Source organism: Genypterus blacodes, unplaced genomic scaffold (genome assembly GCF_046128005.1).
Source record: "Genypterus blacodes isolate CSIRO-AG114 ecotype Tasmania unplaced genomic scaffold, CSIRO-AGI_Gbla_v1 ptg000019l_1, whole genome shotgun sequence".
Taxonomy (NCBI): Eukaryota; Metazoa; Chordata; class Actinopteri; order Ophidiiformes; family Ophidiidae; genus Genypterus; species Genypterus blacodes.
Genome location: NW_027466832.1, coordinates 1,520,384 through 1,544,921, shown reverse-complemented (window position 1 = coordinate 1,544,921; position 24,538 = coordinate 1,520,384). Strand labels below are relative to the sequence as shown.

The 24,538-nt window shown below is 40.4% G+C and overlaps 2 protein-coding genes across 5 annotated transcripts; one reads left to right on the top strand and one right to left on the bottom strand.

Annotated features, from left to right (window-relative positions):
* The first annotated feature begins 317 nt into the window (after positions 1–317).
* Positions 318–15,594, top strand: rad54l (RAD54 like). Of its 3 annotated transcripts, none has more exons than XM_076141581.1 (19): positions 318–349; positions 503–598; positions 685–768; positions 1,324–1,416; positions 1,502–1,562; positions 2,181–2,316; positions 2,873–2,942; positions 3,042–3,330; positions 3,789–3,913; positions 4,003–4,153; positions 4,286–4,412; positions 4,904–4,978; positions 5,119–5,249; positions 10,651–10,761; positions 13,228–13,351; positions 13,429–13,507; positions 13,581–13,760; positions 13,870–14,033; positions 14,925–15,594. In XM_076141581.1, exons 2-19 carry the CDS (start codon positions 545–547, stop codon positions 15,124–15,126), a joined length of 2,256 nt encoding a protein of 751 aa, XP_075997696.1. In that variant the 5' UTR covers positions 318–349; positions 503–544; the 3' UTR covers positions 15,127–15,594. The 3 variants fall into 3 exon arrangements, with proteins under 3 accessions (XP_075997696.1, XP_075997695.1, XP_075997697.1); XM_076141580.1 differs by having other exon boundaries at positions 335–395; XM_076141582.1 differs by having other exon boundaries at positions 340–395; positions 506–598.
* lrrc41 (leucine rich repeat containing 41) lies at positions 14,083–23,201 on the bottom strand. 2 transcript variants are annotated; one of them, XM_076141583.1, is made up of 10 exons: positions 22,859–23,201; positions 21,780–21,887; positions 21,607–21,665; positions 20,744–21,512; positions 20,049–20,267; positions 19,690–19,854; positions 18,040–18,138; positions 17,384–17,512; positions 16,535–16,607; positions 14,083–15,968 (listed from the first exon to the last, which is right to left on the bottom strand). In XM_076141583.1, exons 1-10 carry the CDS (start codon positions 23,013–23,015, stop codon positions 15,749–15,751), a joined length of 1,998 nt encoding a protein of 665 aa, XP_075997698.1. In that variant the 5' UTR covers positions 23,016–23,201; the 3' UTR covers positions 14,083–15,748. The 2 variants fall into 2 exon arrangements, with proteins under 2 accessions (XP_075997698.1, XP_075997699.1); XM_076141584.1 differs by having other exon boundaries at positions 14,084–15,968; positions 21,780–21,866.
* Between the last annotated feature and the right edge of the window lie 1,337 nt (positions 23,202–24,538).

Genomic DNA, 24,538 nt, shown 5'->3' with positions numbered 1-24,538 from the left:
AACGTATAGACAATAAAATATTATTATTATTATTATTATTAGTATTAGTATTAGTAGTAGTAGTAGTACTAGTAGTAGTAGTATTTTAGTTTATACAGGGTCGAGAGAAATGAGTACACAACCTAAACACCAAAAACAAGTTTTGTTTCTGGTTATGTATTGTATAGTTAAAGCATTTATATGAAAAACCGTCGGTGGATAAAAAAATAAATCCTGCTTTACTTAACTACAAGACAGATGTAGAAACACGGGGAAAGATATTTTATCCTGAAAAGTCTGGTGTACAGTTTTTGACCTTTCAGACTTGCCGTAGTGTGGTGGAAGTGTTTTAGCGCGAACCGCAGTGCTAGTAAGTACGTTGGAGTAAACTGCAAGCTGGATGGATTTAATGCTACGTGTGTGACAGTTTTGCTGACTTTATTCCTAAATCTTTTTGCACCTGTATTTCAATGTATCTGTATCTTTCAGTCGTACGCCTGTAGTCATTTTTTTCGTTTCACAGCAGCGTGAACGTCAGTCAGCAACAGATAAATTTCATTGATGAATGAAACCAGACTATCAACACGGAGGTGCCTCGACCCAACTGCCGAAGAAAATGGTAAATAAGCGTCATTTCAAAAATGTTACTGCGACTTTGCCGGCGCTGTCATAGATAATCAACTCCATATAAAATGTTGTTTTCAGAGAAGGAGTCTTGCGCCAAGTCGGGTTGCCAAACGGAAACAAAGCGAGGATTTGCCTGAAGATGAGGCGTGGACGTGTGGAACTGTAAGTAAACAGTGTTGTTATGTTTTTCTGTAGTATTCTGTGTGAAGGATTCACAGCAAGTTCAGTGTTAACCATGATAAGTTTCATTCTCGTAACTAACCCTGATGTTTTCATTCTCTGAACCGAGATTGTCTGTACGTTCTAAGTAGAACCAAGTAGGCACACTGCAATAAAGGTGAAATGTCCATCTGTAATCCTACACTGAGGAGGTTGGTAGTGGGCAATGTTGATCACTTTGAAATTGTAACCCCTGCGAATTTTATAACTGGTGCAAATGGTTTGCATTTGAAAGTTTTGCTTATTATTAATATTATTATGCTCAGACAGGTATGACATCCATATCTCTTACTAATTTATGTTTTGTATTGTATATGGATTAGTAAACTGATATGTGTAGTGTATATAGTATATCAGTATATGAAAATTAGTTTTAACTGCTTCTCCTTGCATACCTAATTTTCCTCAGTCACATGTTTGATTAACGGTTGGTTGTTTTAATGAAGTTATCAGAGATGGGAGGTGATGCGGTTGAAAATAATGTTTGTTTTCTCACAGGAGAAAAGTGAAGAAGAGAAAAGTCTTTCTCGGTTTAGAATTCCTGTGACACAGCTGACTAACAGACCCTTATGTATGGATGGTGCTAAGCATGTAAGTATTTTTTTGCACATTGGAGTCAATTATTGCACAGAGTTTGTATGTAAATGCTGAAGTATTTTCAAATGTGTTTTTATAGGAGGCATTTATTCGAAGTATCCTCTCAAAGCCATTTAAAGTTCCTATTCTCAATTACAAAGGTAACATGTTCCTCAACACTGTGACTTCTCTACGTGTCTGCAATTGGCAAATAGTTTTTTTACTATTTGTTTTTATTGAAGCAGACATTGTACATGACATTGTGCATACAGGTGTAGGATATTTTGGAGATAATTTTTTATATAGGAAGAGGGGAGAGAAAGATAGGGAGGAAGGTTGTGTTATCCCTACTATTGTTGTTGAACTTTATACATAGACCCTGAGGTAGAGTACAAGTAGACTGGAGTGGGTACATACAGAACTTACAGGATGATGTCAAACAGCAATGTAGGCACCAGGGGGGGATGCGCTTACAGAATTAAAGTGTTTCCTGAATTGGTACCAAATCATTAGAGTATTAAGAAAAACAGGGTTTTTGGTGAACTGAGAGATCTTGGTTGGGAGAGAGAAGTAAATTAGGGCAGCGTAGGAGGAGCAGGATTGGGCTTCCAGCCTGCACCAGGGTAGCTCAGGAGAGTTAACCCAGTAGCTTAATTTATCGATATGAACATACATCTTTGTAGTAGTGGTTTGAAGATCCTTGGGGGCTTCGAACCCCAAATGAAGGCGCTGATGGCAAAGAGTTAATTCAAGTGTTCATTTCATGGTTTTTCCCACAGGTTCACTAGGAATCAGGGCCCTCGGTCTGAAACGTGCTGGAATAAGGCGAGCACTTCATGATCCATTTGCAAAGGATGCACTGCTTCTTTATGAACCCCCCACTCTGAGTGCTCATGACCTGATCAAAGCTGACAGGTACGCTACAAACAACTTTAAATGGCTGTTTAGTTTTTGTCTAACTGAATTTGCCATGCCAGTCCACTAACACTTGATTTATTTAAACTGATGCATTTCTGCATCGTCATACAACAGAACTTATAAATAAGTAAGTTGGAGAAATTTTAAACGTGGATATTACAAATATTGTCACTATAAAAAGATTAAGTCGTTCAATCACTACTACAACTGAGTGTATTTAATTTACCCCAAAATTGTGCCTTCCTTTTACTGTGTGCTGCTGAATTTTTGGAAGCGATTGATCTGACCTCTATTTTGCGCCTGTTTTCCATTTAAATTCTTGTTTTTTTTGTAATGACCCTACTGAAGGCCTTGAGCAGAAGTGCATCGGTTCATTTCGGTGAAGTTGTTCTCAATACGGCAAGTGTTGCTGGACTCTTCTCAGTCGGAGATTACCTCCCCGCTCCATGCAGCAACTGTTAGTGGAGTTGATATAGATTGATGTGTCATTTTATAAAGGGCATAATCCAACCATTAGTGTCATGATGACTCTGCCTTTCTGTGTCCTTTCCAGAGAAAAACTACCGGTCCATGTTGTTGTGGACCCAGTCTTGGGAAATGTGCTAAGACCACATCAAAGAGAGGTTTTAAAGAAAACTTACTCGCACTTAAATAAAGCTGTCTTCACCTGGAAAGCTTTGCTCACCAAGACCTTTTTCACCTTTTTATGTATTTTAATCTAGGGTGTGAAGTTCCTGTGGGACTGTGTGACAGGCAGACGCATTGCCGGCTCCTATGGCTGCATAATGGCTGATGAGATGGGCCTGGGGAAAACCTTGCAGTGTATCGCTCTCATGTGGACCCTGCTCCGCCAAAGTCCCGATGCCAAGCCAGAGATAGAAAAAGCCATTGTGGTTTCACCTTCGAGTTTGGTTCGCAATTGGCATAATGAACTAGGAAAGTGGCTTGGGGGACGTATCACACCATTGGCAATCGATGGAGGCTCAAAGGAGGAGATAGACAGACTATTAGGTACCTGCTTTCACATTGTTGTAATCATATTTTCTGTTATAAACAAAATGAAAAAGTCAGAAAAATATACTTTCTACTGGTTCATAAAGGCTGAAATATCAATCAATCAATCAAGTCAACCTAAATGGTTCATCCCATTTGGAGGCCGGAATGTGCCCCACAATGTGCTTCTCTGGTTATTGTTTGTGGAGTTGACCTTTCTAGCAGAGTGGACCGTCGGTGTTAACTGACAGAAAATCCAAATGTAAAACATTTTGTAGCAACATCTCAGGATACCGTCTTATGTTTTACATTTGGGCATAATGTGGAATTAGAACAAAAATAGACAACAAACCTTAAACACACATAGAAAGATGCATTGGAGAGATCTGTTTCTAATAATGTTGACTAGTGTTTGGGTGATGCTTTATACGTAAATCTACCTGCTCGTTAATTGTATTGTTTTCTGTGGTCTCCAGTAAATTTCATATCTCAGCACGGATTGAGGGTTCCTGCCCCAATACTGATCATTTCATATGAAACGTTTCGACTGCACGCTGAGGTTCTGCACAAGGGCAAAGTTGGACTTGTCGTCTGTGATGAAGTATTGCACCATTTATTTGCCTACCACACTTCTGTGTTACTTTAGCTGCCAATGAGATGATGTGAACGTATCATCTGTACACACTGTAGGGTCATCGGCTGAAGAACTCTGACAACCAGACATACCAGGCTCTGAATGACATGAGGGCCCAGAGGAGAGTACTGATATCAGGCACTCCTATTCAGAATGACCTGTTGGAGTACTTCAGCCTGGTTCACTTTGTTAATGCTGGGATCCTTGGTAAGCAACCAACAACCCTCATCTCTCTTGACACACACACACCCACACATAAAGCACTGTTAAAACATGTAGCTGTGTCTGCTTTTCTGTCAGATGTAAGGACATTCTCTGTCATGTAATTCTCAATATCAGGCACAGCTCAGGAGTTTAAGAAGCGATTCGAGATTCCTATCTTAAAGGGTCGAGATGCAGATGCCAGCGTCAAAGAACGACAGAATGGAGAGGAGAAGCTTAAGGAACTGATCAGCATTGTAAACAGGTAAGCTGACCAAAAGTGCCTAATTGAAGTGAAACTGGCCATGGGACATGTAACCAAGTATTAGCATTGCTGTAAGTTTACTTTTAGACCCATATTAAATTCATAAAAGAACCAAACTTCATGAATGTTTTTGAGTTGTAGAAACTATTGGAGACTCAAGACTGCCCTGACATACATCGTCTTGACAAGTGTAAACTTTTGACCAGTGTAAACTGACCATACTGTGTGTGTGTGTGTGTGTGTGTGTGTGTGTGTGTGTGTGTGTGTGTGTGTGTGTGTGTGTGTGTGTGTGTGTGTGTGTGTGTGTGTGTGTGTGTGTGTGTGTGTGTGTGTGTGTGTGTGTGTGTGTGTGTGTGTGTGTGTGTGTGTGTGTGTGTGTGTGTGTGTGTGTGTGTGTGTGTGTGTGCATATATACACCACAACAACTGTGTATATATATATATAGCCCATTTAAGATGTTGACTATAAAGATGGGTCTTCTGTCTCAACAGATGCTTGATAAGGAGAACATCGGATATACTGTCCAAGTATCTTCCTGTGAAAATTGAGCAGGTTGTCTGTTGCAGGTATAAACATGTAAATATACAAAAACATAACTGAAGTGTAATTGCGGGTATGATATTTGGTAGACTAAGAGTATGTTTACCAGGAGTAAGATATAACCTGTGCAGACCTGATAAATTTGGTTGTAACTGGTTCCCTGCAGGCTGACTCCTCTTCAAACAGAGCTGTATAAGCGTTTCTTGAGGCAAATCAGGCCAGTTGAGACATTGCAGGAGGGCAAAATGTGTGTGTCATCGCTGTCTTCCATCACATCACTCAAGAAACTCTGCAATCGTAAGTTAACTGGAAACTGTTTTACAAAGTCTTAAAATTCTAGTTTCAAAGATTATTTTCTTACATTCAAATTTGTCAGGGCTTTAATTATTAGCTAGCTGAATTTGTTTGTTTTTCTAAACATTGTAGCACCTAGAAGGCACTGGCATACCTCTGCCAAGTCTAAGTAGGTCAACACTTTAAACAGAAGGAGATAAAAAAAATAGATACTTCTGTGAGAACCTTGAATCAGAATTCAAATATTTTTGAATATCTCATTTCTTCACATTTGCTCATATTACTGATGTCGTATTTCAGTAAATGTAGCTCCGTAAGAATAAACAGAAGCCCTTTTCAGACATAGATCATGGCATAATGCTGGGTTAACCTTTCAGGCTCGCTGGTGATTTTCAGCATGCAAATACGCTGTGGGATAATTGCACCTTTTGTGCTTTTCGAAAATGCCATGGCCATGCCGGGATACACAGACAAATAAACAAAAAATGACGCTGCTGCATCGGATGCCGACCTGGTAGCTCTGCTATGGCTGTGCTTAATGTTTTAAATATTTTTTGTATTTTACATTTTCATCTACTCATTTAGCAGATGCTTTTATCAAAAGCGTACATATGAGGTTTCTGTACGATGTACATATGAGTGACGTACATCTAGTCCGGAGGGAACAAAAATAGTACGTGCAAAGAAGCCAAGTTCTAGTCGAACAACAGGACATACAGGTACATCTCAAAAAATTAGAATATCATAAAAAAGTCCAATATTTTTTGTCACTCATCTCAGAAAGTGAAACCCATATATTATATAAATTAATAACACATAGAGTGAAATATTTCAAGCCTTTTTTTCTTGAAATTTTGATGATTATGCTTACAGCTAACGCAAAATTCAGTGTCTCAGAGAATTAGAATATTACATAAGATCAATCAAAAAAGGATATTTTAAACAGAAATGTCAGGCTTCTGAAAAAATGTTCATTTCTATGCACTCAATACTTGGTTGGGCCTCCTTTTGCATGAATTTCTGAATCAATGCGCCGTGGCATGGAGGCGATCAGCCTGTGGCACTGCTCAGGTGTAATGGAAGCCCCGGTTGCTTTGATAGAGGCCTTCAGTTCATCTGCATTGTTGGGTCTGGTGTCTCTCATCTTCCTCTTGACAATACCCCATAGATTCTCTATGGGGTTCAGGTCAGGCGATTTTGCTGGCCAATCAAGCACAGTAACACCATGGTCACTGGACCAGCTTTTGGTACATTTGGCAGTGTGGACAGGTGCCAAGTCCTGCTGGAAAATGAAATCAGCATCTCCATACAGCTTGTCAGCAGAAGGAATCATGAAGTGCTCTAAAATTTCCTGGTAGATGGCTGCATTGACTGGGGACTTCAGAGAACACAGTGGACCAACACCAGCACATGACATGTCAGCCCAAATCATCACAGACTCTGGAAACTTCACACTTGACTTCAAGCAACGTGGACTCTGTGCCTCTCCACTCTTCCTCCGGACTCTGGGACCTTGATTTCCAAATGACATGCAAAATTTACTTTCATCTGAAAAGAGGACTTTGGACCACTGAGCAACAGTCATGTCATGTGCTGGTGTTGGTCAATGCAGCCATCTACCATGAAATTTTAGAGCACTTCATGATTCCTTCTGCTGACAAGCTTTATGGAGATGCTGATTTCATTTTCCAGCAGGACTTGGCACCTGCCACACTGCCAAAGGTACCAAAAGCTTGTTTAGTGACCATGGTGTTACTGTGCTTGATTGGCCAGCAAACTCGCCTGACCTGAACCCCATAGAGGAAGATGAGAGACACCAGACCCAACAATGCAGATGACCTGAAGGCGGCTTTCAAAGCAACCTGGGCTTCCATTACACCTGAGCAGTGCCACAGACTGATCGCCTCCATGCCACGGTGCATTGATGCAGAAATTCATGCAAAAGGAAGCCCAACCAAGTATTGAGTGCATAGAAATGAACACTCTTTCAGAAGCCTGACATTTCTGTTTAAAATATCCTTTTTTGATTGATCTTATGTTATATTCTAATTCTCTGAGACACTGAATTTTGCGTTTCTGTTAGCATAATCATCAAAATTTCAAGAAATAAAGGCTTGAAATTTTTCACTCTATGTTTTATTAATCTATATAATATATGGGTTTCACTTTCTGAGATGAGTGACAAAAAATATTGGACTTTTTTATGATTTTTTGAGATGTACCTCTAGCTGCCTAGAGCAGTGGCGCCTCCCGAAAATTGTCATAGGTGGCCAGATGGGGCCACTGAAAATCTTGGGGTGGCCCACCAAAACCAAAAGCCGTAACTGAATTTCAGGAATTGTATGACGCTGTTGTAGTATAAAGGCCAGTTAAAAACTAAGGAACCACCCACTGATATACTCTGGTTTCTTATGTTATGTTTAATGTTACTAATTATCTGATGTGCACAGACAGTGGTGCCCACGTAGATTCAGTTTGGGAGGGGTTGGGGGATGGGGTCTGGCGAGTATGTGTGAAGGAGGGTGTGATGACAGGGGGCAGAGCTCAGCAGGGAGACTGCTGTGGGGAAGAAACTGTTCCTAAACCTGGTGGTTCTTGTACGGAGACTCCTGTAGCACCTCCCAGAGGGCAGGAGGGCAAACAGTCTGTGTGCCGGATAGCAGGAGTCTTTCTTGATCTTGGTAGCTCTCTTGAGACAACGCTTCCTGAAGGTGGCCTCAAAAGCAGGAAGTGGGGCTCCAGCAATGTGTTGGGCGGTTTTCACCACCTTCTGCAGCGCCTTCTGGTCAGCGATGGAGCAGTTCAATGGTGCAGCGATAGAAGTTCATCAGGATCTCTGAAGGAGGTGGTTTTTCCTCAGTTCTCAGGAAAAAGAGGCGCTGGTGAGCCTTCTTGACAAGATTGGAGCAGTTGGTTGTCCAGGTTAGGTCCTGTGAGATGTGGATCCCCAGGAATTTAAAGCTGGTCACAGGCTCCACCATGATGTGGATGGGTAGATGAGTGTCAGCAAGTTACATGGCTTATTAAAATAATCAAATTACAGCAGCAATTTCCATTAGTTTACTTTTAATATAAGTGATTTGGCCCACTTAAAATGAAAAAGACAAAAATCTTGTTGTTCATGAGATGTGTAGTATGTTATATATGAGAGTCCTGCTTTGGCCATCGGAAGAGTCCTGCTTTGGCCTGGGGAATGAACATTTCATAGCCCCTCAAATATAAGTCAGCAAGTCATTTCAAGGTAGAAATTTGTGTCACCAGCTTATTTTGAAAAACGGACATGGTCACTTGTTGTCCTCACACTTTGCCAAGTTCTGTTCCAATGCATTTACCATAAAGGCGACAGCTGGCTCGACTGCAGTTATCTAGAAGGTCGACTATGAACAGTCTCATCGTTTAACATGGGTGCCCAAATCAAAACGACTGTGTGCCACAGCGCTTCTGTTATTCGCAGCACATCTAGTGTGGCTCCCCCGATCGATAATTCAAATCAGGGTGCTTGGACCACTAGGAGGATTGATTATCACAAAGCCAGTCAGATTATAACGGCCATCCTCAATGGCTTGGTGCCACTGGCAATAGCTGACTGTATGTCTTCACCCCATTACCGACAAGAACTACTTTGCCCCAGACAGTCTCCCCTTCTCTATGCATGTAAACTGTGTATTCATTGAACTCCCTGTTGTGATGTCAAGTTCATCTAGAATTTCAGGCACTGTTATGCAGCTGCTATGTATTAGCATCTCAAAGGCCAAGTCATCAGCTAACTACTGTAGTCATATCTGCAAGCAGATATATACCTCTATAGTTAGGTCCATAAGTATTTGGATTGACACACTTTCCACAATTTTGTCTCTGTACACCACCACAATGGACTTGAAATGAATCAATCAATATCTGCTTTAAATGCTGACTTTCAGCTTTAATTTGAGGGTATTTACATCCAAATCAGGTGAACGGTGTAGGAATTACAACAATTTACATATGTGCCTCCCTATTTTTAAGGGACCAAAAGTAATTGGACAATTGATTCAAAGCTGTTCCATGGCCAGGTGTGTGTTATTCCCTAATTTTTTTCATTCACAAGGACAAGGAGCAGATAAAAGGTCTAGAGTTCATTCCAAGTGTGCTATTTGCACTTGGAATCTGTTGCTGTCAAGTCTCAACATGAGGTCCAAAGAGCTGGTTCTATCAGTGAAACAAGCCATCATTTGGATGAAAAATCAAAACAAACCCATCACAGAGATAGCAAAAACATAAGGTGTGGCAAAATCAACTGTGACCAACACCAAAAGACTTGGAAGACCACAGAAAACAACTATGGTGGATGACGGAAGAATTATTTCCCTGGTTAAGAAAAACCCCTTTAAAACACTTGGACAGATCAAGAACACTATCTATCTGTGTATCTGTGTCAAAGTCAACAATCAAGGGAAGACTTCATCAGAGTGAAGAGACCCGATTAGAGTTTGCCTAAAAACATCTAAAAAAGCCTGTACAGTTCTGGAACAACATCCTATGGATAGATGAGTCAACGATCAACTTGTATCAGAAGGATGGGAAGAGACGAGTATAGAGTAGGAAAGGAACTGCACTTGATCCAAAGCATACCACCTCATCAGTGAAGCATGATGGTGGTAGTGTTATGGCGTGGGCATGTATGGCTGCCAATGGAACTGGTTCCCCTGTATTAATTGATGATTTGACTGCTGACAAGTGTTTTGGGCAATGTTATCTGCCTATATTCAGCCAAATGCTTCAGAACTCATTGGACGGCGATTCACAGAACAGATGGACAATGACCTGAAGCATACTGTGAAAGCAACCAAAGAGTTTTTTAAGGCAAATAAGTGGAATGTTATGAAATGGCCAAGTCTATCACCTGACCTGAATCCAATTAAGCATTCATTTCACTTGCTTAACCCAAAAATGAAGGGAAAATGCCCCAACAACAAGCAGAAACTGAAGACAGTTGCTCTAGAGGCCCGTTAGAACATCACCAGGGACCAAACCCACAGTCCGGTGATGTCTATGGGTTCCTGACTGTCCAGGCTGTCATTGACTGCAAAGGATTTGCAACCAATTATTAAGAGTGACAATTTGATCTATGATTGTGAATTTGTCTAATTCATTTTGGTCCCTTGAAAATGGGGAGGCACATATAAAAACGGTTGTCATTCCTACACTGTTCATCTGATTTGGATGTGAATACCCTCAAATCAAAGCTCAAAGTCTGCACTTACCGCACATCTTGATTGTTTAATTTTAAGTCCATTGTGGTGGTGTACAGAGCAAAATTGGGTCAATGTCAATGTCAAGTCTATATACCTCAGGCAAACAGCAGGTTGGATGGAAGTTTGCTTTGTCCAGATACAGTATTTTTCATGCAGTATTTATGTTGCAGACCCAGCTCTCATCTATGAAAAATGTATGGAGGGTGAGGAAGGTTTTGAAGGAGCGCTGGATTTGTTTCCACCTGGATACTGCACAAAAGCTGTGGAGCCTCAACTCTCGGGTAAGAACACATCACAGCACAGTATTTATCATCAGTTATCCAGAGATATGCTGTTGCCTCCTATTGACTGAAATGGAATTGTGCAATTGTGAAGCCCCATAGCGCACAGTAGCATGTGGGTGTATTATGTGATCAATGGTGTTTGTCTGTCACAGGGATAACGCAGATTGATCAGATTTGGATCAAACTTGGTAGGTAGGTAGGGTGGAGGGTCATGGCCTTCCCTATCACATTGTTTTCAAATCAGTGGTTCCCAAAGTGGGGGGTGCGACTCCTAGGGGGGGTGCAGAGTGGGACCGGAAGAGGAACGATATGAATAAGTACCGCCTCAGGTAAATGATCCATCTCGCTGCAGGAGAATGAGCGTCCAGAGCGCACTGATGGCATTGACACCCGATGACAGTTACACTTTGACCTTGGCCCATACTATCCAATAATGAATTAATTGCTCTCTTGAAGTTATTTAAGCCTAAGTATTTAAGTCTTAAACACACAAAAAAATTACTTAAATATTTATGTATTGTCACGCGGGCCAGAGGTTCCCAACCCCTGGGCTATATAATTTAAAAATTTACTTGACTTAACATGATAATGAGCATACAGTTACCAGACATATTCAGATTTTTATTTTATTTTTTACATATGGGGTGGGGGGTGGAGAGATAAATAAAACCATAAAGAGAACCAGGCTATGTAATGTTTTATAATTAAGACAATGGGATGACAGTAATTTCCCTTGGGTTAATAAACTTTTATCTTATCTGATCTTATCTTATCTTAAACAGCAACAGCTGATACCACAGCCAGGTTATGTTGGAATGACACAATAATATATTCAGAGTTTTAGAGGACATCAGTGTTATTTCATAGGTATAGTTCTTACAGGATGACATCATGCAACTGTGCAGGCAGCTTCGGAACACATCATGTGCATGGGAAACAAAAAGAAGAAATCCCACCCAAAGAGCCCTCCCACCCCCCACATCCACACAACCCCATTCTGGGTCGCCTGTGATAAAGAAACTTGGTTTGGTGTTCAAGTTTCCAGTCATTAGTCTGGCATAGCCTGTAAGAAATGGTTGCCGTTTGTGGTACAACTTATCGGTGTGTCCTCTCATAGTGTAGTCAATTTTCTTGATTTTAAGAAAATAATTGTGTCCCTCAGCCATTGTGAGACAGGGAGAGGGGTTAGTGATTTCCACTGCAAAAGCAATAAATATATTTTGCAGCAAAAGCAACCCACTGCTTTGCCAAGCAATAAAATGGCGAAATAGTGTTATCCACAACCCTATGAACCTAGATGTTTTATAGGACTACCACTGTTGTCCACCACTCAACTATGATGTTTTTGGCCCTTAAACAGGTTGGCTCTGCCACTGCTCTTTGCACTTTGTCCAAATCCACCATGATGCTGCCTCTGCCTGCTTAGTGAAGTGAAATAGTGTATGAGACAAGGGCCAGAGAGTTGTTTAGCCTTCTTTCTCACCAGCTCCACACTACAGCCAACCTGGTCACGTTGCCACTGGAATTTCCCATCTGCCAGAGTGGACCAACATGATAGGACATGCTCAAGGTTGGTTGGCCTTCTATAGAGTGTGCACTTGGGGCTCTTTGCCAACCCCTCTTAGTGGAGGTTTGATGAAGTAGGCAGGACCTCATACACTGAACAGAGCAAAAACTGGTGTCCTTCCATGCTCTAGATGGGTGGCCAGGTCAGTGCCCTCTTTTGCACGCACTATGGCTACATCCTTGACTTGCCGACTTTCCCTCCTCTGCCTTGCGGATCTTCCTCTAAAACACACAGTGCTGCTCCTTGAAGTTAGGCTTTTCCTGCTTGCCCTAGTAGAGCTACCAAGACCCAGTCTGTCCTGGGCTACTGAACTGATGTCATCGTGGTGCAGCCTCTCTCAATGCACTGCTGGCTGACCACTTGCAACCTATTGTGTACCTGTTTGTATTGAGTCTTGTATCCTTACTGTCATGGTATGGTGCGTTTTTGTCGTCATCCGTGTCTTCATCACGGATGTTGCTGGCAGCTGCCTGGCCTGTGCAGGCCAATGGAGCAGAAGCTAATTGGGACATCCAGCCATATCTGGCCACTTGCACCCCAACATTATGTCTCTGCTGACTTGACGAGAAGGTTCATCACAGAATCACTGAGATTGTGCACCCAGGGAAAATGCCCATCTCCAGTGTCTGCCAGTCAATGCAGAAATTTCCGCTTGTCAAGCAGATGTTGAGCTTGCCCTCAGCAACCAAACAACTGTCAGGAAGTGACAGTGCAACACGTGTACGCAATGCCATTTGGCTCCACAGCTGATTTTCCTCTGGATTTCTTAAGAAATGTGGGTTTTTTTTAGTAAATAAAGTACAATTAGAAAATTCAACCCAGGTGTGTACATCTGTGTTCATCCAGATATCTGAAAACAGTTAAATAAATTGTGGTAAATCTGTGCTTTGTTACAGGGAAAATGCTGGTTCTTGACTACCTTCTGGCAATGACAAAGTCCACATCTAGTGACAAGGTGGTGCTCGTCTCTAACTACACTCAAACACTAGATCTCTTTGAAAAGCTGTGCCGAGCTAGAAGGTGATTTTGGGAGGAAACTTTTGGCTCTCATATTTCTCAGCAAGACCTGCAACAACCTTCACTTTTGTCTTAAACAGATACCTGTATGTTCGATTGGATGGAACAATGTCGATCAAGAAAAGGGCGAAGATCGTGGAAAGATTCAATTGTCCATCTGTGAGTTGGAAATTGTTATGGCGATGTGCTTTAATGAGACAATACAAAGTACCTAAATCCCTCTTTTTCTCAGAACCCAGAGTTCATCTTTATGCTAAGCAGCAAGGCTGGTGGGTGTGGCTTGAATTTGATTGGTGCTAATCGCTTGGTGATGTTTGATCCTGACTGGAACCCAGCCAATGATGAGCAAGCAATGGCACGGGTTTGGAGAGATGGCCAGAAGAAAACCTGCTACATCTATAGACTACTTTCTGTGAGTTTTAACACCATTATCATGATGTTTTTTTATTTAATGTCAAGTCATGATCTGGCTTATCTATTTCTTGATTGATTTTGAGGATTAAAAAAAGGTTTGTTTTTAGACAGGAACAATAGAGGAGAAGATCCTGCAAAGGCAGGCCCATAAGAAAGCTCTGAGCAGCTGTGTGGTGGATGAAGAGAAGGACGTGGAGCGTCACTTTTCCCTGGGTGAACTACGAGAGCTCTTCTCTCTGAATGAGGAGACCACAAGTGACACACATGACAGGTAAAAAAAACAAACATGATGCTCTCTCTCATGAGCTCTTTCATGCTGTGCCCAGATCTATTAAGTTAATTTCTGATATGCTCATGTAATGTCGATAGCCATAATGAACAGTGACTCACAGATCACCACTTCTTGATGTTCTTTGACATGGCTATTTAACATAACTCCATTAAGAATATATTTTATTTTGTGTATTGGCTTCAGGAAAGAAAAGTCGACGCATCACAAAAGGTTCGCTAGGATACAAAAAAATACAAGTTAAATAACTTCTATTAAAGAAAAGATCAACCTAATATAATGGGCACAAAAGTAAAATCTACACAATCACAGCAATGCAAAGATTATGCCAAAGTGCAGTAAAAACAAATATGACTCACTGACCCTTCTCTCCAAAGCCCTACAGATGAACAGGTGATCCCAGATTGGCCATACCGATGTGACCCAAGTCACTCACCGCGATCACACAATATAAATGACATTACACAAAATAAAACCAAAACAAAATTCAATTCATAATACCACAAAAATTGATTCAGAGCCCATTCTTTTAATATAATGGCCTGAAGAGAGAGAAACTACTAAATGTGTTTCTGGATCAATTTACATAACTGATTGACGCAAAGACTATACTAATAATAATGTCAGATTGTGGTCAAAGAATGGAGTAATAATCTTGAATATATTGACTTGACAAATTGCAATTCTTACAATGTTAAGAAATATTTTTTTAAATTCCTGGATCCTTCCCTACAATTTAAGTTTCATCATGGACCACCCCTCCCCAAAGTGTTGCCAAAATACTTTCAGGAATGGAGTAATCCTGCTTACAGACATGAGTGAAAACAAAACAAACATCTTCACAGCTTTTTGTATTTTGTTGTGTGGCTTTAGGTTTCACTGTCGACGCTGCGTTAATGGGAGGGAGGTTCGATCTCCTCTAAATGACTCTGACTGCACAAGCGATCTTTCTCAGTGGCACCACTGCTTTGACAAACGGAGTCTGAAGGACCAGGTGCTGAAAGCCTCCTGGGATGCTGCTGTCACCTTTGTCTTCCACCAGTGTTCCCATGAGGATCAGAAGGGTGTTGTATAACAGGAGGAACATAACACCGATTTTGTACCATCTTACCACAATGTAGATACTGATATTTACATCTTAACGTCCGAGTTGAAATTTAAGTGATGCTATGATAACATTAATTCTAATAAAGAACTAAAAATGTTTGTCTACAGTTTTGATCGATGTTAGATTAACAGACAAACAACAAAAATATCAAAACTCATTACTGGAGAGTGCTTTGTCACAAGAGTCTTAGTAAATATTTCCTCTCAAGTTGTTTTATTAAACATTTTAATACCACAGGTGAAGAGTTACATGAAGAGTTTTTCTTTTGGTTTCTGCATTCAGATGTAAACAGAACCTAACCTAACAAAATAATAAATACTAAATTTCACAACTGAGTTTTGCTGTTTTTGGATTATACTCATAACATGATTGTGATCAAACAGTGGCTGATCTGTCCAATGCAAAACATATCCAGTGGTGGGTCATATCTGTCTGTCTCAAAGGAGAAATCAGGGCTTTGGGACCTTCACAGACGGCAGATCAGATTGTTTTCCGGGTCACCTGAACAGCGAGTAAAGCGCTTTGGGATACAGGGAATGTGTACCTGAAGTTGTGGACTGATATCTGTCTAATTGCATGGTGTGAATGTTCACATATTGCTGAGGTGATCTGCCATTGTGTCCCTGGATTTCCATCCGTCAACCAAGATATTACAGACTGGATACAACCTCTCCAGTGCAACGTTCCACATCTTGACATTGCGATCCCAGGGATTTTGCCTAAGGTCAACAGTCAAACTGCGTGGCGGACGATGCGCCTCCATACACCGAGTGAACTCCAACAACTCAGCAGCTTGAATGAAGTTGCCGCTGAAAACAAAAACACAGCAAATGGAAATCAAACTTTAGAAATCTGAGCACATAGGGCTCGTCAATGCTCGCATTTGCTAAATATCCTACTTAAAATTCTCTTCAACAAGGTTGATATCACAGCAATGAACACAGCCACAGCACAATAATGAAAAAATCCTCAATAGTGAACACAGTGAGCTGCCGATAAAGTTAGCTAGCAACATGAAGCCTGTGACCTAAAGGTTTTTCCCCTAAGAATAACTACCAAAAATAAGAATTTTAATTTCTTAACTTTAAAAAATGAGATTTTCTGCAATCCCCAAGCCGAAACAAAAATAAAACGACAACAAACAGGCACAGAGATTACCCGGTGAATGCACACGCACCACGTTTGGATCAAGCGCCATCTTAATCATACACATACAGGCAACAAATACAGATGATGAGATAATTGTTGCCTCTAGTTAGGGAAAAGTTAAAAATATTTTGAATTGTAGTTCTGGGGTTTGGTGGTGGTGATGGTTTCAGAGTGTTTAAACGCAGCCAAAACACATGTGAGCACATTAATGAGATAAATATCTTGCCTGATGTCCAGCTGGGTCAAGGTGCTTGGTGGTGATGTAGAAAACAGCTCTGCCAGGACAGCGACAGACTTTGCTGTTGATACAAGAAGTCAATTTGATTTACACTGTTAAAACATTTGCCTTATGAAATGATTTGTTGGCGGACACGCTTATATCAATATGGCTATTAAGATAAGATAAAACTTTATTATTCCGAGGGAAATTACTGCCTGAGATACTAGCTATTTCCAATTGTGTCAAAACAGCCCCAGTATGAAGTTTAAGATTTTAGAATGAAATTAATGATTTATATGGATCTATATGGACAAAAAAACCTGATGATCAAAAGGCCTTCTAGGTCAGTGATTTTTAACCACTGTGCCACTCAGAGATCGTCAGGTGTGCCGTGGGAAATTATCCAACTTCACTTAATTACTGTAGTCTGCGAGCCGATCCGGCCCGCGAGACAGATCAGCAGATACAGACCCCCCCAGTCAACAAAAGTTTTGTGTCATTTTGTAACACTTTGGGTTGGTGGTGTGACTCAGGATTTTTTTAATGTAAAAAATGTGCCTTGCCTCAAAAAAGGTTGAAAAACACTGTTCTAGGTTATCTTAAATACAACCACCCAAAGGAATATGCACACAGTTTTTGGAAAGCACTTCTGGTGCTGGTGTTACACTCATGTGATAACGGCTTGATAGCAGAAGTATTATCGCAAGGTAACACATTGAAATTATTATCTTTCTTTAGTTAACTAAGTTGTGATATAATGCAGTCGTCATTGACCCTGCAGCCATATGTAAGCCTGGTCTTAGCATTGGATTCATCAGTGCAGTGAAGCCTGCTCAATGGGAAAATGTTCCTTACCCAGTCGATTCTGTGCCAAACTGAGTGAGAGTAGGGATGGCAGTCTCCGCAGAGCTTCCACCAGCTCCTGCAAACTTTCCTCTTTGTTGTTACACCTCTCAAAAAGGCGACAGTCTTTAAGCCAGAGCTCTGGCAATGAGATAAGAGAAATGGAAATTATTTCGACCTTTTTGGTAAACAACACTAGTTTATATGTCACTCAACAATGTGGTTACATCACTTCCAAGAGAAATTTTGGTTTTACTCAAGATGTACAATATCTTCTGAATACTGCTGATAACAGGAGAGATAAACACAATAACCTCTGTAAAACACAAGGCAATGTTTGCATACAACCTCTTTAATTCTATGTTCCATCCTGAGAGAACCCTAATGTTGTTTAAACATTCTTGTGAAATAAGTAGTTTCTGCTTCAAATTGTCATTTGTTAAGCAGATTGTCTACTTGGTTCTAAAGCTAGCGTGACTCGGTTATTAGGACTGAGGGGTTTCATCTCCGGTTTAACCTGACAACTATTTCACTATAAGTGAAACCCAAGCAACCCACTATGATAATTTCTAACACCCGAAACCTTGAATTCTTTAGGCAAAAGTCATACAAAGTACAGGCCTGCATTAGCTGAGGTCTTGCAGTCAGTGTCAATTTTCTTTGATTACCTTCCAAATTGCAGTCTTTTAGTAGATTTAGGATGTCAGGGAGACAGTGAGACAGGTTAAGGTCCTCCAAATGGAGCATTCTCAAACATCGATTTGATTCTAGAAGAGATGTTAAGGCATTATATATTATATATATATATATACATACATACACACACATATATACATACATATATGTATACATATAAACTATTTTAACATTTTAACTCTGAGCTCCAAGCATTTCCATAAGTCAAACTTATACACACACACACATATATATATACCATGTGTTTACACTGTTACGACCATATTGTCTTTGATTTCTTTCATCTATATATATACACAGTATATATATATATATTTTTATACACATACATACATACAAACATATATATATATATACATATATGTGTGTGTATATATATATATATATATACACACACATATATGTATATATATGTAGATATGTGTATATACATACACATATATGAACATAGAAAGTAAGGAAATTATGTTTACATTTACCCCAAGCTCCGTCTTCTCAATTATTTATTGTCATTGTCAATCATTAAAATGAAGTTTTATAAGTTAGGAGTTACGATTTGCTGCAAATGGGATACCTGCCTCTGGACTCTAACTCTTGGCCCTCAAAAAACAAAGATCACAGGGAGAAATGTTGGGCTTCATATTTTTTGGTATATTTTGTGTCCCTTTATGGGACACATTTCCCTTCGTGTGGGTTACTAAAGGTGTTTTTAAAACGTATCGTATCTTATATAAATGCCATATGCAGTAATCTTTGCAAGAGCACGTTTAAAATCGCTCACTGAAATCACCATTCTGTGACACGAGGCCAAATTTGATATCCACACATTTAAGAGCTGATGGATGTATTCCTGTTACCTGACTCTAGCTCCTTCATTTAAAATAGTTTCTGCTTGCTGTAACGTGCGGATCTAGTGAGTCGAGGTGGAGGTTTCTAATAAACTTCTCTGATGGGCCTGCCCCTCTCCCTCACTGAAAGTGTGCTCTCCATAAAAGCCTATTTGTTATTAAGTCAAGTCAACTTTATCACCAAATAATCTAACAAAATCTTTAAAGACCCACAACATCAAGTCACGTCATCTCATCTACACATCTCAGAAAGAGGCTGGGTGGCTCACCCTCGTAGGAATCTATTGCTTTCCTCTCTCTGTATATATTACCTACAAAGGGAGACACAGGAGATCCCAGAGCACAGCCATGCTTCTGTCTAAAGAACACTCCCCCCCACAATAAAAAACAGGTGGTGTTCAGAGTCAGTATAACAGAGCAATTCTGTCGGTGTTGGTTCTGTTAGTAAAATCACTGTTCCGTAGCCAGCACCATCAAAATTTGTCATTTCCTGTGCAACACAACCTTGACTGCTATCAAAATTATATATTTTTGACTCTGTTAACAAAATCCCAAGTTGTTCATATGATGTGGACTATTGCCTAACAGGGGAGTTTGGATAGTGGCCAAATCTTAAGCGCCAAGTGTGATCAATTGTAATTTAATGTTTTAATTGTCGTTGCGTCAAGTAACCATTAGCATATATAATAATAGTATAATCATCGGCAATTGTTGCAGTGTTCCTGCATGAGCCTAATAAATATGCATCAACCTCTCACACTGACATCACATTACCTGAAACAATGGAGAGAAGCCGACTGTGTGATGAGCCGGTGTGCAGCCTCATCCCAGCTAAATGAAGTGAAGTGAGATGTGGAGAACAGCTCAGCACAGATGAGACACTGTGAAGATCTATCTGCAGCTGCTCTACTTTGACTGACAGTTTTTCAAGGGATAGCTCTGTGGAAAAGATTGGAAAAAACTTTGCGATGAAAAATTGACATCCTTAGTATAATGCATGCAACTCAGTCCAAAACCAATTCATTAATTTTCCACAAATACTCATATCAGTATACTTATTCTATATATACACTGTATTACTTCCTGCTCCCTTGTCCAACTGCCACTTCATTTTGTTAAAACAGCTATAGCACCTGTCATCCCAAGTGACTCTGACTCTCTGACATCCTGAGGCATTGGATGGATCTCCACTGTTAGGGACCTCAGGTTGGGACTTGCATTCAGCAGGGTCTCCATAAGCTTCATGTTAGGCAAGACACCAATGCTCAGATCAATCAGGGAGCTGCTGGAGTTGTCGGATAGCTGCTTGAGGGATCTGGCCAGGTCCACCACATCAGGGATCCTGAAGATTGCTGCATATATTATAAAGAATCAATCCCTCCAGTGTGTTTATCATATACAGTTACAGTATATGTTAACATCATAGATTAAATCAAGACTACAAGATCTTTAATTATTGCAATGATGTTCTGAGAGGAATTATGAAGCCAGCTAATAACATAATTAGCTTCAAACTGGGGTTCTGCACTGGGTGTGTGCGAGTGTTAATGACTATTGGGTCTGTAGATAATCCAGCAGAAGGAAATCCAACGTTGGCAAACTGGCAAACCCAAGTTCCATGTCCGACTTCATTCATCATTGAGCTTCTATAAGTTTGCGCTTTGTGGTGTGGCATTATCTCCCCAGCAGTTTTTGCAAAATCATATAACAACCAGTCTAAACAAAGAAATTGAACATTAAACATATTAATATATAATAATAATATATATAGTGATATATATAATATATAGTTATTATCAATTAATGCCCATACAGACAGATTACCTACCAAATAAGGTCTTCAGAGTAAGAGACCGAAGGCACAGCCACGTGGGCAGGTAGAGGATGAGTACACCAAGTGAATCAGGTCCACAGTCCTTTATGTGCAGTGATTGAATTTGTCCCCTTGGACAGGCCACGGCTGAAGGACCAGCAGATGGAGTGAAGATTCGACAAAGAACCCTCGGGTCCACAGAGTAATTCGACATTCCTGATTTCTCCTGCTCAGTAAGAGAATCTAGCTTTGGGTGTTTGCATGGAGTTGCTTGGTCCTGCTCACTGTTGGAAGCTTTAAAAGTAGTCACTTGCAATCCAATTGAATTAGCACTTGTCTTTGTCTTGTGCATAAACTTCATTAGTTTGGCATCTACATATTGAGACCCTCTTGCGTGTAGAAGCCATGCCATCATCATCATGGGGTATTGCTCATATACAATAAGTTTTTTACCACCCCCATGATCTAGCAAGCGATGCAGGACATACAATTCATACCGCCTCTCAGGTACACATAGATGCTGTATAACATTAACTGTCTCAACACTTTTCTCTAAGATACTCAGAAGAGGCCACTGCTCAGTGGTTAAACTTTGAAGGTAGTTAGGTGCACAACTGACAGAAAAATGTTTGACATGTTGGGCCATAAGCAACAGCACAGACTTGATGTTTACACCTGATATGTGTCTGGCAAGTCTCTCATGTCTTTGACCATAGAACATGACTGAAAAAAACAGGTCCATAGCTTCTTGTTTGCTTTCTTCTTCTGTGTATACATCTATTACCTAAAAGATAACACAAGAGACATTGCATCTGGGTTTCTTATTTTACTAAGTGAGATTTTAATATTTGTCAACTAACCATTTTCATGACACCTACCCAATCGCGTCCCTTCATATCCCGTATGATCGCAACCCATCCAGAGTAGGTGGATATTCCTGAGCAAACAAAGAAACGTAAAGATAAAAACTTCATAATGAATAACTGATGGAAACAAAGATGATCTCTAATAAGAAAAAACACACAAGATTCCTTTACACTACAGTTCCTACCTTTTTGATTTATGGCAGGCTGGAGCTTGGCAAGATGATATATATTCAGATGAGGTACGAGATCCCTTATAAGGGGCTTTGGAAGATCTGAAGTACGACAGATTGTATCTTAAGTGATTAAACAGATTCAAAATCAATGACAAGAATTTAAAAAAAAATAAATAAATTTCATTAATTGTAATACATTTAAATACGGTAGATACAAAAGAGAATGTTACCCCAATGTTGTCTATTCTGTCTGTTCATTATTTCCCTTTATATTAAGCATAGAGCGCAATAATACAATGTTTATTAAATTGTTGTAATCATAACAATTGATAAATAAGATAAGTACACATCTTCGATTATACTGTCAAGGACGGACTTCATTTGCCATAAAAAAATTATTAAATCTTATTGAAATATTTTTATGAATTGATTAGATTTTGCATACATTTTCAAGACAAAGGTGGATTAAACAAAAAACCTAATGTGAAAAAAATTAAGTGGAACAAAAATAATTTATATTAAAACGTGAAGGCTCCGCCCCCTACAGTTCGCTGCTCGCATGTCTGTCACGTGCTCGCAATAGCCTGCGCCAACACGTTTAGCGGTGACTGTAATGTAAACCATAATCATTCTGATTGGTCAATCCATATTACGCGAGAACAAATTCCCTACGTCTCAGTTTTTCATAGATACGAGAGATAACGAAGAATACATAACTTCCGTAGCCGTGGCACAGATGCATCTGTTACTGCATCATACATGTAAACACACTAAAAACTAAAGTGAAACACTAACAGCAACCCAAACACGGCTGTGTACCAGTGGTATCCGCAGTCTAGGATACGTCGTTCGTAACTGTGGACATTTCGCTTTGGTGCCAACAATGTTTCTGTTGAATCAAAAGTGATTAATTTTGAATTTAAGCATACTGAAGACCAGTTTGAGTTTTCCGTCAACGGTTACGCCTTTAAACCCATCATAACTTTCGATGCTAGCTAGTAAGCTAGCTCCTTGGGTACTGTTATTCTTCGTGTCCATAAACATAAATATGACTATGAGTCCTTCCCCCTGCCTTTCTTCAGCCTACTCACCCAGAACAGCGTTAGTGTGGAGAGCAGCCATGTGTTGAGCAGTAGCATGGAGACACAACTCCCTCAGACAGCACATGCTCGCCTTCACAGCCCTTCTTCTGTAGCCTTCGTTTGCTGCCATTCGCAGGACATCTTTCGCGTAAGCTTCGTGTATCATTTTGAGCCCAGAAAATCTGCAGGTGTAGCCTGACGATAAATGTCTGTCACAATGATGCTGAGAAACGTCTCGTACAGGGATACAGCAACGGTGGGGTGTAGTGGTGTACCTTTCACGAACGAGCCGGTTCGCAGCTAAGAGCTATTTTTCCTTTTTACTGCAACTTGATGAAAGGCAGAATGATAGGATGGTCTTCTCCGTGCCTCGACCAATCACGTGAAGGCAGACACGGATCATAACATGAGGGGAGGGGCGGGGGTGTGCAGCGTGCCGTGCTGACGGTCTGCTACAGTACAGAGCAGGAAAGAGAGGAGCCTAGAAAGAGAAAGGAGTGTGGTGCGCGAAAAGTGGGATGGCGAGATGAAGCTTCATGAAGCGTTGAAGCTTTCCATCCAATTGCTCGACACACGGGCCGAAGCTTCACAGCGCTTCATTTGCTCTACTGTGCCATCAGTGGAAAATAAATCTAAAACAAGCAGTGATTGTATTGACATCATGGATTTGATGTTTGAAGCTTTGAATTGAATTAATTGATGATTGATTTTTGTGATGCTAATAAATAAAATGTATTAATCCATCTGTGTCAATGGCTCGGAGTGTGTGTCGAATAATGCAGGAAGATTTTTGTGAAGCGCATATCGAGGCGTGTGTTGGTGACGTATCTGGTTACGTTTGAAGCCTCGCGAACCTGCCTTACCACGTGACTGATTCAGGAGCTGTTGTTGAGAACACTGATGATGCAAGTTTGGCCAATTTACTTGTTTATGTCAGATATGAGCATGAGGGTGCAGCTTAGGAGGACTTTCTGTTCTGTCAGGCTTATAAGAGTTATAAATAGTTGCCAAAATGCTGTGTGTTTGAAGTACAGTTGGTTGTATTTTGATTTATGTTCTCACATGCTGTGTGTGTATGTTTGTATGTATGCATGTTTGTGAATGAAATGCAGTTGTTATTAATGGTCTCACACTGTATGTGTGTGTGTGTGTGTGTGTGTGTGTGTGTTTGTGTTTGAACATGCTTTGGGTGTAAGAGGGACTGCCCCTGCCCCATATAGGAGAGTTGTTTAAATGAGAGAGTTCTAGTACCAATTTGTACAATGTGGCTGTGACTGACAAAGGTCAAAATAAATAATATTCTTATGAGGACTAAATGTGCTTCCTGTGTGTATTTTGCACAGCAGCTGAAGAGGGTAGGCCTGCGCTACTGTATTTTAACATTGGCCATAGTGGTGGTACTTGGAAGGCCAAATATTTTTTGAGGTGGTACCCGATGTAAAAAGTTTGAGAAAGGCCCACTTCCGCCAACATTGCGTCAAGCTTCAATAGCTCTCTTCTTTAAAAAAGACAAAGACTTTACCGCCTGTGGCTCCTATAGACCTCTATCCCTATCAAATGCTGATGTTAAGATCTTAAACCAAAACGATCGCTCTTCGCTTGGAAAGAGTCTTGCCCCTTAGCTCGAACGAGCAAAATGGCTTCAATAAAGGTCGACAACTGTTTTTTAACACTCGCACCCTTCTAAAT

Coding starts and splice junctions, on each gene's coding strand:
- lrrc41 (XM_076141583.1), bottom strand. CDS start 23,015: ATGATACACGAAGCTTACGCGAAAGATGTCCTGCGAATGGCAGCAAAC. Junction 21,666..21,779: donor GCCTGCCATAAATCAAAAAG/GTAGGAACTGTA, acceptor TTGTTTGCTCAG/GAATATCCACCTACTCTGGA. Junction 16,608..17,383: donor TTTGGCACAGAATCGACTGG/GTAAGGAACATT, acceptor TTGTATCAACAG/CAAAGTCTGTCGCTGTCCTG.
- rad54l (XM_076141581.1), top strand. CDS start 545: ATGAAACCAGACTATCAACACGGAGGTGCCTCGACCCAACTGCCGAAG. Junction 769..1,323: donor AGGCGTGGACGTGTGGAACT/GTAAGTAAACAG, acceptor GTTTTCTCACAG/GAGAAAAGTGAAGAAGAGAA. Junction 1,563..2,180: donor TCCTATTCTCAATTACAAAG/GTAACATGTTCC, acceptor TTTTTCCCACAG/GTTCACTAGGAATCAGGGCC.